This window comes from Cannabis sativa, chromosome 1 (assembly GCF_029168945.1).
Source record: "Cannabis sativa cultivar Pink pepper isolate KNU-18-1 chromosome 1, ASM2916894v1, whole genome shotgun sequence".
In the NCBI taxonomy this organism is placed as follows: Eukaryota; Viridiplantae; Streptophyta; class Magnoliopsida; order Rosales; family Cannabaceae; genus Cannabis; species Cannabis sativa.
The window spans coordinates 71,835,418-71,848,724 of record NC_083601.1 but is presented as its reverse complement, the minus strand read 5'-3'; the positions used below and the strand labels follow the sequence as shown (position 1 = coordinate 71,848,724).

General features: G+C 31.2%; 1 protein-coding gene and 1 non-coding gene across 2 annotated transcripts; one reads left to right on the top strand and one right to left on the bottom strand.

Moving 5' to 3' along the window:
- Positions 1-215: 215 nt before the first annotated feature.
- Positions 216-4,529, bottom strand: LOC133035734 (uncharacterized). Its single transcript, XM_061111886.1, has 3 exons — positions 4,421-4,529; positions 3,022-4,100; positions 216-278 (listed from the first exon to the last, which is right to left on the bottom strand). The coding sequence occupies exons 1-3, from the start codon at positions 4,527-4,529 to the stop codon at positions 216-218; spliced, it is 1,251 nt and encodes a 416-aa protein (XP_060967869.1).
- Positions 4,530-4,720: 191 nt separating this feature from the next.
- Positions 4,721-4,827, top strand: LOC133033754 (small nucleolar RNA R71). The gene has a single exon (XR_009685821.1). It is a non-coding gene; the product is annotated as a small nucleolar RNA R71 (small nucleolar RNA).
- The last annotated feature ends 8,480 nt before the right edge of the window (positions 4,828-13,307 follow it).

Here is a 13,307-nt window from a genome sequence, read left to right as displayed (position 1 = left end):
GACCATTGGGGATGATACTGAGATGCAAAACCTCCGCGCTACTCTTGGACTCATCCAAGGTCATACTAACACCCTACATCATGATCAGGAGAAACTGCGTGCTGCGGTAAATCTTGCGTTCGAGGAACAAAGACGCATGTTTGTTGAATGGAGGGACAAAGAGATGGAAGCGTTAATGGCTCATCATAGAGAGATTGAAAATTGTAGTTAGCAATCTACTGTGCTAATACGAAAAAGCCTACCAAACTGTCGGGCAACAACCCCCGAGTGTCATCCCCCTGGGTGAAACAGACGAAGATCCAGTGATGAATACTTCCCAAACTATAAATGGTCACCCGCCAAATCTCTGGTCACAAGTTTCGCCTGTGGGCCAAGAAGTAGGTGGGCAGACCTTGTCTAGTAATTTATCAGGAGAAGTCATACCCGATGGTTCCAACCAGGCCAACGGTGCAATTTCACCTGTCAACCAAGTCAATCAATCGTTGAGACAGCTAGGCGTTTCTGTATTCAAAAGGTTAGGGACTGTTGCGATATTTTGCACACGCAAGTGTACGTACCGTTTCAAGTAGTAGACTCACCAGGAGTGAGGTCGATCCCACAGGGAGTGTAGTTAAGTACGTTGAAATTAAACTTTTACTTCTATTTGGTTAAATAAAAGAATAGAAAAGAATGAAAAATAAGAAAACTAGTAAGAAGCAATGATTAAAGAAAATTGAAAGTTAATGAAAACTAGGGCTTCGTTTTCAATTGTTTCTATTGAATATGGCCTAATATGATTATTTTCCTAATATTAATTTCTATGCAATAGCAGGTTTACTAAGGTAATTTATAGTCTTCTCAAATATATAAATCTCAATTACATGCAAACTTTCTACTCTCGTGATAAATTTAACATGCAACAGGCATTAAACACAGAAACCCTATAAGTTATCTAAACCATATAGGTACTCTCGTCCTATATCGAAATTCAATCCTATTTTACTATAGCATATTTGACACTCACTTCTCAGATCTCGCATCAAAATCATAGACAGATAATTGGTGATCAGGCAATTAAAAGTAATTAAGCACAAATAAAATAGAATACATAGAAATTAGGGGGAAAATAAATCATATTAAAACCATAACCAATGTCAAACAATGTCCATCTAACCCTAATAAAGTGTTTAGTTACTCATGTTCATTGTAGCACAATTACACATATTAACTTTAAGAAAAGAGATGAAAATAGAGAAGAGAAGAAGAGAAGAATGTTGAAAACCCTGAGAAGTATGCCTCCAATTTTGCAGTTGATCTCTCCACTCTGTATTTGAATTCTCTCATTTTTTTCTCTCTGAAATTGCTTGCCAAAACTATTGAAGTCCCCTTCTTTTATAGCCAAAAAATGATAAAATAAGATAAAATTCACTGAAGAATAAAAACCTATTCTCCTTAGGATTAGAAAACCTATCCTGCTTAGGATTAGAAGAGGAGGTGAGTTTTCTACTGCATTGACTGATAGTTATTTGGCCATAACTCTCTCGATATTGCTTGGAATTGGACGATTCAAGATGTTTTGGAAGGATAAAAGAGAGATATAGAACTTTTATGTTTTGACTTTTTCCAAAATCTAATCAGAACATAGTAGAATTCAGGCTTGAAGTTTCAGCTTTATTTCCTTGCACAATTTTCTCTATTTTAAATATCATGGTATTTTTGTGAGATATTTTTATCTTTTTCTCTGATATTTTAATGTTTTTCTATTTGAAATCTGCACAAATAAAAGATAACAAGCGTAAAAATGATCCAAACACAATTAAAACTCAATTAAAAATATACTAAACTTAATCTAAAATTAATACTAAAAATAACCTAACAAATTCCCCCAAACTAAACTTTTACTCGTCCTCGAGTAAGACACTAAATAAACAATAAACAAGTCAATCTCCAAAACATGAGTAATTTTCAAGTAGCTTCAATAACATGATTATGAAAAAATTCACTTATGCATATAATCCAGAATTTCAATTCAAACCCTTGACATATTTCAATTTATTTTCATTTAGCTCATGAAACCATAGAATTCAATTAACTAACAATTAAACCACTTTATGCATGCCAATTACAATCATCAATCAACTAACCCAAAATTCCATATGCTTGCAATACTTACTATTCTCCACTAATATAGATTAATGCACAACTAAGAATCAGAAGGTCTTTCTAGGCTTGTAATGTTAGGCTTAGGTAAAGGTAGTTGAAATGGTCATTTAGGCTTTCCTATACCATAAGCTTCTCCAATCATGTCACCCAGAATATTTTTCACACAATCCCAATACCCCTTTTTCTAATTACATGAGAGATATATTTTTTTTTCTCTCTTTTTCTCAATAAGATTGCAACAACTTTACATTTATTATTATTTTTTTTCTCTAGATTTGACACTAGTTGTTGCCAATTTTTCTTTATATATATATTCTCTCAATTTTCACACTTTTTTCACACATACAACAAAGTTCCCATCCAAATTCCCCCAAACTAAAGATCAACTTATGGTATAATTAGGATTAAATTATGGATATTCATGGGTTTATCTTTTTAGGCTCAATATGTGTAGAACAAAATATAAGTTAAGGCTCAAAAAGGGTAGCTAGGATAAACTTACAAGTTCTAGAATTTTTCAAACAACTTTCCACAAATCAAATTAGCATATACAAACCAATTCAATTACTAGAAAATTACTTAATATGATTCCATGTTCTTTTAAGTATAAAATTGAAATTAGTCACAAGTATAACATCACCAAGCACACGGATTTTTTGAAAAATAAATGAACTTTCCAAATCATGAATCTACCTACTTTCAAATTGACTAACATTAAGAAAATTGACTCACAACAATAAAAACTAAAAATTAAAAATTAAAAGACATAAAACTTAAAAACAAAAAAAAAAACTAAAAATAAAAATTTAAGTCACCCCCCAAACTAAAGTGACACATTGTCCCCAATGTGACATTAAAGAAAAAGGAAAGGTAACTTACCTGAGCGCCATGACAGTATGGCGGTGGTGGTGGTGGCGGGTAGAATCCACCTCTCGCATCCATGAGGGCCTTTGTGCCAAACGAAGAAAAATGACCTCCAATGTTGCAAATTTTAAAGCTTTCCTTAGACTGAGAGTCACCTTCATACTTCCCACACAACAGTCTTTTCATACGGCGTCGAAAAGTTCGAAAGCGTTCTTTAGACTTCCCTTTCTTCTTGTTGGTAGTTACTTCTCGACCATCCTTTACAACTTCCAGTCGACAACAAGTAGGAATTTCAGTTGCAGCAAATACCTTGAAAGTCTCTTCTTCTTTTTGAACACGCAACTTTAACTCCCCCTTCTGTACATCAATTAATGCTCTTCCTGTTGCTAGGAATGGTCTTCCCAAGATGATAGGAATATTCTCATCTTCCTCCATGTCAAGTATTAAGAAATCAGCATGGAAGATGAACTTACCAACCTTTACCAAGACATCTTCAATTATACCCCGAGGATGAGTCAAAGAATGATCTGCCATCTGTAAAGTCACTGTTCTGGGCTTGGCTTCCCCTAATTTTAATCTTTTAAACATAGATAGGGGCATTAAGTTGATACTGGCTCCCAAGTCACATAAAGCTTTTGTTTGTATAGAACCCCCTATTGAGCATGGGATGTTGAAACTACCTGGATCTTTTAGCTTGGGTGGTAGTTTCTTTTGCAGGACTGCACTACACTCGTCAGTAAGTGCCACCATCTCAAATTCTTCCAACTTTCTTTTCTTAGATAGGATATCTTTCATGAACTTTAGATAAGTTGGCATCTGTTCCAAAGCCTCTATGAATGGGATGTTGATATGCAGTTTCTTGAATATTTCAACGAATTTTGAAAACTGCTTATCTATCTTATTCTTCTGAAGTCTTTGAGGATAAGGAATTTTTATGTGATGGTCAATGCTGATGGGTGGTGGAGTTTCTTTTTGTTGAAGACCGTCAGTAGTCTTCTTCTTTGTTGTTATTGGTGCTGGGTGTTCATCTTCTTCATTCTCTGGCTTGGCTTGGCTCAGGCCATCATAACTTTTTCCACTCCTCAAGGAAATGGCTTTACATTGCTCTTTTCCTTTTGCCTTACTAGTGCTAGGTGAATTTTCTTGAGCTTGTTTTGCCACTTGAGTAGCCAATTGTTCCATCTGAGTTTCTAGAGTTTTAATAGAGGATCTAGTCTCCATCATGAATTGGAGCCTCCACTAGGACTTTGTTGCTACAGCTGTTGTTGGTTTTGTTGGGGCTGATTTCTCTGCTGGTAGAACCCCTTCTGGTTGCGCCCATAATTATTATTTTAGGCATAGTTTCCAATGGCTTTTGCTTGATCTATTGGTAAACTATTCACATCCACCAGACATTCCTCATAGGGGTGAGGACCTCCACATAGCTCACAAACCACCTGAGCTTGTTTTACTTGAACAGTTATCAGTTTTGTTAGGGCCTCTACCTGAGCTGTCAACTTGGTAATAGCATCCACTTCATACATACCTGTAACTTTTTTGAGATGGACCTCTTTCTGTTGACTATTGTTGGTTAGTCATAGCCATCTCTTCAAGTAATTCAAAGGCCTCATTAGCACTTTTCCTCATGAAAGCTCCTCCAGCAGCGACATCTATGAGTGTTCGGGTTTCATTCATCAGTCCATTGTAAAAGTTGTGCACTTGCAGCCACTTCTCAATCCCATGATTAGGGCACTTTCTCAGTAAGTCCTTGAATCTCTCCCATGCTTCATAAAGAGATTCACTGTCCTGCTGGGTGAAGTTGTTGATATCAGCTCTCAGCTTGGCAATCTTTGCATGAGGGAAGAACTTGGACAGGAATTTCAGGGCCAATTCCTCCCAAGTATTAATAGAATTAGTTGGTAAAGAGATAAACCAACTTTTGGCTCATTCCCGTAGTGAGAATGGGAACAGCCTTAGTCTGATGGCATCATCGCTAACTCCGTTCACCTTGAATGTCTTGCACAGTTCTTCAAAGTTGGCGAGGTGCATGTTTGGGTCTTCTGACGGCAGTCCCCAAAACTGGACTGGAGATTGGACCATCTGAAGTATGGCTGGCTTGATTTCAAAAGTGTTGGCGTCAACAACAGGTGGCCTTATGCAGGATCGGGCCCCTGTCAAGTTAGGAAGTAAGTAGTCCCTCAGGCTACGGTCATTATTGTTGTGTCCATTAGCCTGGTCTTCTACACCTCCTCCGTTGTGTCCATTGTTGCCATTATTGGTGTTGTCAGCCATGACTCCTTCTTGTTCAATCTCTAGTGCCGCTCTTTCCAATTTCCTCCTCCTTCTGTTTCTTCTACAAGTCTTTTCTATCTCAAGGTCAACAGGTAATCTGGCAATTGGACCTTGACTTCTCATAAATTATTGAACCTGAAAGCAGAATAAGATCTTGAGACAACAGAGTTAGTACTCAAATTAGAAAGGAAAACCAAATTAGAAAAAAAATTTAATTTTTAATAATATTAACTATCACTCCCCGGCAACGGCGCCAAAAACTTGTTGCGGTATTTTGCACACGCAAGTGTACGTACTGTTTCAAGTAGTAGACTCACCAGGAGTGAGGTCGATCCCACAGGGAGTGTAGTTATGCACGTTAAAATTAAACTTTTACTTCTATTTGGTTAAATAAAAGAATAGAAAAGAATGAAAAATAAGAAAACTAGTAAGAAGCAATGATTAAAGAAAATTGAAAGTTAATAAAAACTAGGGCTTCGATTTCAATTATTTCTATTGAATATGGCCTAATATGATTATTTTCCTAATATTAATTTCTATGCAATAGCAGGTTTACTAAGGTAATTTATAGTCTTCTCAGATATATAAATCTCAATTACATGCAAACTTTCTACTCTCGTGATAAATTTAACATGCAACAGGCATTAAACACAGAAACCCTATAAGCTATCTAAACCATATAGGTACTCTCGTCCTATATCGAAATTCAGTTCTATTTTACTATAGCATATTTGACACTCACTTCTCAGATCTCGCATCAAAATCATAGACAGATAATTGGTGATTAGGCAATTAAAAGTAATTAAGCACAAATAAAATAGGATACATAGATATTAGGGGGAAAATAAATCATATTAAAACCGTAAACAATGTCAAACAATATCCATCTAACCCTAATAAAGTGTTTAGTTACTCATGTTCATTGTAGCACAATTACACATATTAACTTTAAGAAAAGAGATGAAAATAGAGAAGAGAAGAAGAGAAGAATGCTGAAACCCCAGAGAAGTATGCCTTTAATTTTTGCAGTTGATCTCTCCACTCTGTATCTGAATTCTCTCCTTTTTTTTCTTTCTGAAATTGCTTGCCAAAACTATTGAAGTCCCCTTCTTTTATAGCCAAAAAAATGATATAATAAGATAAAATTCGCTGAAGAAAAAAAAACCTATTCTCCTTAGGATTAGAAAACCTATTCTGCTTAGGATTAGAAGAGGAGGTGAGTTTTCTGTGTTGGGTTTTATGCCCTAAATAAAACTCTTTACAATCTGATTAGTTATCAATATAAGAAATTTGAAGTGATTGATGTTTGCATGAATTTTACATGCTAATGGTTTAATATGTTTATTACATTCACACACACAAAATCAGTTAAATCCAGATCATATGTTTATTCACAATTACAGTATCGTCAACACAGTGGAATGTGATTGTGATCATATGAATCAAAAGTTTTGGTCCTTGTTTCATCAGTGTTATTGGATTTACACTAATGTGATAATCAGCGATGATGTGTACTTACACTTGGAGTAAGTGTTATGTTCTTTCCAGGACATTAGTAGAGCATACTAGTTTCGAATGTATGGAGTATACATTGGACTAGAGGACTAGACCGATATTGCAACTAAGTTAAGATATTACAAACTTACCGTTATAGATATCTTTACAAGTCAATATCAGTAGTTGATCTTAAGATTAAAAGAATCTAAATCCTGATATGCTTGGGCTCAACTCAGGAGTGCTATTCATGTTCTTTGATTTATTAGTTAAGCCTACTTTTGGGTCAGGGTGATACGTATATTTTTGGAACATGATAGTATGATTGAGTGGGAGTGCTGAACATAAATATGGAATCTATAGCTTCTACTGGTGTATAGAAGTCAAGTGATGATTCCCTTCGAGCTTAGTAAATAGAAGTAAATGGATGAGCTCTTGTTTAACTGACTAATTATTAGATCACTAAACACCATTTACAGGTAGCTAAGTGTTTTAAGGGGCAAAATACATTGAGGGGTGAGAACGGTAAAGAAATCCCATCTCGATGTAGATCATCTATATAGAGGATCTTTAAATCACAATAAGATTATAACAATGGTTAAATGAGATAGGATATTGATATCGTGGAACATACAATATGCTCTATATAAGTCTGAGAGTGCAATTCTAAGTTCTAAGAGTGGATTCAACGAAGAATTAATAAGTAGGAATTTACTTGGTAAATTTGGTTCACTTATTGGAAGCTCAGCATATATATCCATGGTCCCCATTCTAGTTGAGAACATTCTACTTGTAAGACTCATTAATTGATTCGTGATTGATCAATTATAATTCTAAAGTTAGACTATGTCTAATTTTATGAATTTTCACAAAGCAAGGGTGAAATTGTAAAGAAAAGAGTTTCTAGGTTTATTTATTTATTAATGGACTTTATATGTCTAATTAATAATTAAATTAAATGAAAATATTATTTAATAATCTATTTTAGTTATTAAATAATTAGTTTTGGCATTTAAAAGGTTAGAATTGGAAAATTGGCATTTTTGAGAAAATAGAGATAAAATTTGGTAAAACTACAAAATTAAGTGAGGCACAATACTACACCATGGCCGGCCACTTAAGTTGGTTTTTCAAATTAATATTTTCATTATTTTAATGCCAAATAAATCCTAACCTAAACCTAGTAGTTGCCTATAAATAGAAAGTGATGGCTCAGTCAAATCACAAGTTTTTAATAAACTTTTCTGACAGAAATTTCACTCTTCAGAAAAACTGAGCCTTCCCCACTTTCTATACCTGGTCGAAACCCTCTCTCCTCTTTTCTGCTTCATCTATTTCGACCCTAGTGAAAGAGTAAGTGCCCACACACAGCAAGCAGTAACTCAATCATAGATTGGAAGACTATGAAAGATAAAACTTGAAGAAGAAGGACATTCGGGCTCAGATGTTGATTATACTCTGCTACAGAAAGGATACGAGGGTTAGAGATCTGAGTGGAAGGAGACATTAATTTCGCTGCATCAATGTAAGGTTTTCTTAACTTTATATGTGTTTATTTTATCGTTTTAGAAAGTTCATATTTAGGGTGTTTAAACAACATACTTGTGAGTAGATCTAAGATCCTGGTAAAATAATTTCCAACAACTGGCCTCAGAGCCATGGTAATTGATTTACTTGCATGAAATTTGGACTTTAAAACGATTGTTTGTTTGTTTTTGGATGGTATCATGTTGTATTGAGTGTTATTTGATGATTGATTGATGTTTGTAAATTTTCGTGAAAAATAATTGCGATTATGTCTCTGGAATTATTTTTATTGGATAGTATGGAAAAAATTAAGCAAGTTAGCCAGAACTCAATTTCGATTTTATTTGAATTAGTTATGATTTTTTGAAGATTCGAAAAAAACGGAGCTGTGCTAAAATTTTTCCTGCGATCGCGAAAACTGTCCGTACAACTCACAATTTTTTCGTTTTTCTTCGATTTTTCATGCTTTTTCATGGAATTAACTTCCGATTTTTTGTATAGTTTTGTATATATACTATTACTATTCCTAATTCAATTCTAATTATCATTTTGAATTAATTTAATATTTTTTTAAAATTTAATTCAAGCTATTAGTGTAATTTGAATTTGAATAGAATTAGTATCTATCTTCTTGCTTAAAAATCTATCTTATTTTTAAATTTGATTATATCTTATCTTATTTTTAAATTTAAGGTGAGATTTTATATATTTTTTTTTTAAAATTAAATCTTTTTTAAGATATTTTGACCTTATTTAAATTTAAAATAAGATAATTATAATCATGTAATTTTAAATAGATGTAAGATATTTTGCTAACTTTTAAATTTTGTTATTTTATTTATTTAAATTAAATTTAAATCTGAAAAGATATTTAACTTATCTTTTCTAATTTTTATTTAATTTTATTTATAAAGTAACATTTAAATTTAAAAGTAGTTAGCAAATTTTGAAATGATATTTAGGTTGGTTGAAACCTAATTTTTCAAAATTGTAGGTTTAATTTTAAGTTTTTTTTGTTAATAATTTCGAAATTTAAATTAATAATTTTTTTTAAAAATTTCGAAAATAAATATTATTTTATTTTATTTTTATTTTCGAAAATTAATTTTTTTTTTAAATTAATTTTTTTTAATTATTTTTTTTCGAAATTATTTATTTAAAATTAAATAAATCCTACTTCCAACTATCCAGCTAACCTTGTTGCAGGAGTATGTGGTTTTAACTTGTGTGTAAGTTTTTTTTAAAACCTATTATTACTTGATTGCAAATAGTCATGGTTACTTTTTGCCAGATCTAATGATCTGATGGCTCCCTTGGTCAAGTTAATAATTTGTAACAGGTAAATTTTACAATCTTCTTTCATCTGTGTATGACCTAGCAACATGATAGGATCCATCCAAAGTGTGTCTGTGTGAGCCTATATGTTTATTTTGTTTTAATATAGATACATATAGGTTGTTGCTAAACAAAATGTCACACCATGATAGATTTTCTTTAGGTCCATTTAGTTATTGGACCTATTCAATTAATAACAGTTATTTATTTTAAGGTTAAATTCCTCTATTTTGGGCCTTGTGTGAGAGTTGGGAGCCATAGAAGTGGGTACGACATACTGAACCCAGCACCCCCTCACATGAACTACCCCAATTGTGAAGGCCCATTTGCCTGATTTGAATAACTGTACTAGGTTAATTATATTAGTTTGACCTAATAAAATTGAATTAGCAACATAATTAACTTTTAAAATATATGAAATTTATTTTCATTTTAATATTTTAAAGTTAATTTTAAGAAAAACACTTTTAGTTTAGATATTATTTCTAGACAAACTATTTGTATTTTTCTTGTATTTAATTAAATATAGAATTTTAACTAACTAAGATTCTTTCTGGAGCTTATTTAATTAAATATTCCTATTTAAGTTATAAATTAGTTGTATCAACTGATTTTTCTTATCTAACTTAAATTTGAATATTTGATTTAAATTTTAAATCAAGTTGAGGAATCCTAGGCATTAGTTATTAAAAATTCTTAAGATATTTTTTAAGTTAATATCTTTTCAAATATTAACTTAAAATGGAATATTTTAGATATTTTTTGGTTAATATCTTTTCAAATATTAACTTTAAAAGATATCTTCAAATTAAGTGGTTACAACTTAATTTTTGATATTTAATTAAATCTAAATTTGAAATTATTTAAGTTTTAAATTTTTTCTATATAACTTAAATTAGAAATTTTTCAAATTTTTGAAAAGATAGTTAGTCAAATAAGATATTTTCTAGATAGTAACTTCTAGACTACTTATTATTTCTAATATTTAAATAGGAAAATAATATACTTTGTGAAATTAATTATTTAAATAATTAATTTTGGTACAATTTTATTAAGTATATTTTTCCTAGTATTAAACTAGAAATAAATAATTAAGCCTTCTCTACACTTAATTATTATTTCTTGAATTTAATACATTTAATTAACTTGAAGAATCTAAATATCTAAGTTGATTTTCATCATGATACTTAAATATTTATTGATTTTTCATGACACTTAATTAAATAGAAAATTATTTTTAGGTTGAAATTTAATTTTTTCAACTTAAATTTAAATAATTTTCAAAATATATATTTTTCTTTATTTTATTAATCAATTTCGAAATTTGCATTTTAATTATGCAATATTTTTGAATTTTTTTTATCTTGAAAAATAGATTGAGTTGTAAATTAATTATTTATTAATTCTTGGACCAACTCATGTCAATGATTTTTTTCATTTAATTGATTAATTTAAAATAAATGAATTTAAAATATATATATTATTAGAAATTGAATTAACTAGTCAAAAGAAAATCTAAATAGGTGATATTTTTGCTTGAAGTATTTCTTTTCTATTTTTTATTATTTTCAAAAATTGTATTTTTTTTTTATATACTTTAAATTTTTGAACTCAATAAATATCTTCTCAAAGGAAATTTTTAAGTTTCTAATTATTTAATTTAATTCAACTTAAATTTATTTCCTTAATATTTATATTTAAGATTATTACTAAGATGGAAATAATTAATTTTATTTCAATCACCATCTAAGTATAATTTTATAAATATTATATTAAATTCTTATTTTTTGAATTTTAATTCTTAATTTCAAATTTAATGAGAATTTATTTATTAGAATAATAAAGAAAATACATTTTAAATAATGAGCTTTATTATTACTAAGATATTCGATCTCCATTGTGGGTTTTATACCGCGTTTGTTTTAGTGAGTAATCCTCCCTAATGGAGGAACGTTCATTAGCAATTTCGCACCGTTTAATCTCGCGTGATAAGTGGTTTGTAAGTGTTTTATATGGTATGGATCACCCTAATGGTGGCGACCATATTTGACTTGCAAATTGCGAAACAATGGTAGAAGCTCATGAGATAGAATTGTTGGGTTTTATGCCCTAAATAAAACTCATTTCAATATAATCAGATTTAATTATTAATATAGATCAGAAATAACATTTAATGTTGCATGGTTCACATGATTTATTTCATGATTATATGTACATAATGTATAAATTTATCTGAAACCCTTTTCACATACTTGATCCTGTTTATTGTGCCGCCAACACATTGGAAAGTAAACATGACTATGTGAATAAAGTTTCCTAGATTTATCAGACATAGGGTTTTACTGATATGATAATCTACAACAGAGTTTACTTGCATTTGGAGAAGTGCTATGTTCTTTCCAGAGCATTGGTTAAAGTAAAGCTCAGGTTAGATGCATGGAGTATGCATCGGAAGGGACCGATATTGAACTTTGACTTAGATTTATTAAACTTACCGTAATATCTATTCAAGTCAATATCGCCTAGTTGATCCTAGATCAAATGTTCTTAATCCTGTTATGAGTAGGCTCAATCTTGAAAGGCTATTCGTGTTCTTTGATTTGTTAGTTAAGCCTACTTTTAGATCAGGGTGATACGTACATTTTGGGAACACGGTAGTGCAATTGAGTGGGAGCGCTATCATAAACATGGAATCTATAGCTTCTATCTGGCGAATAGTAAGCAAAGGATGATCTCCTTCGAGCTTGACCAAACGAACATAAATGGTGGAGTACTCATGTAAAGCCCGCTTAGTTAATTTGGAAATTATCAGTTATTTATGATTATTTATGAAATTATTTATAGCTATTTAAATAATTTATTATACTGTTATTTATGGAATTCAGAAATGCATGGTTATGTTATTCAGTAGTTTTCATATTTTGCATTTCCGGTGCCCGGTATTTTGGAACTCGGCATTTGGCTCAGTAGAAATCACAACTTAGCATGTTATTAGTTTGGGACGGGTTTTTAGACATTGGGAATGTCGGGAATGGCCGGGAATTTAGAATTTCCCAAAAATACCCCTTTAGTGATTTTTATGTGATTTTAGTATGGAGGGGCAAAATGGTCTTTTTGCCCCAATGACTTTTTGTCTTTTAGTGGATTGATTCTTTGAATTTAATTGTTTATTTTATTATATTATTGGCTTAAATGAAATATTAAGTGGCTTTTGATTCATTTATTCATTTCCTCATTTTTGCAAAATTACACTTAGAAGAAAAGTTAGAAATTTTCAACTCCCTCTCCCCCTTTTCCTCTCTCTCTCTCTCGGCTGTGCATGTGGGTGCTTGGAGCTGGGTTTTGCTCTAATTTTTCAAGTGAATTCTCATCCAAATCTAAGCATTTTCCAAGATAGGTTAGCTTCTCTTGATTTCTTCTTTAAAATTATGAAAAAATGATGAAATATTGAGTGAAATGCATGCTTGTTGATGATGTTGCTGCTGCTGGTTATTGTTGTTGTTTTTATGACTAAAATGTTGAATTAATTATGTTTAATTAAGTTGAATTGCATGCTTGAGTTTCTTGTTCTAGTTGGTTAGATTTTTATGTGAAAAAGTTATGATTTTTGAAAGAAATGGTGTGATTTGTTCTTTGTATAGTTCTTTGGATGTTTTTAGTTGTTTGCAGAGGCT

What these genes read in the sequence shown, in the direction of transcription:
- LOC133035734 (XM_061111886.1), bottom strand. Translation starts at nt 4,529, where the DNA reads ATGTATGAAGTGGATGCTATTACCAAGTTGACAGCTCAGGTAGAGGCC. An exon ending in GGTTTGTGAGCTATGTGGAG is followed by an intron (nt 4,101 to 4,420) that starts GTCCTCACCCCT and finishes AGCAATGTAAAG; the next exon opens with CCATTTCCTTGAGGAGTGGA. An exon ending in CATACTGTCATGGCGCTCAG is followed by an intron (nt 279 to 3,021) that starts GTAAGTTACCTT and finishes TGTTTCACCCAG; the next exon opens with GGGGATGACACTCGGGGGTT.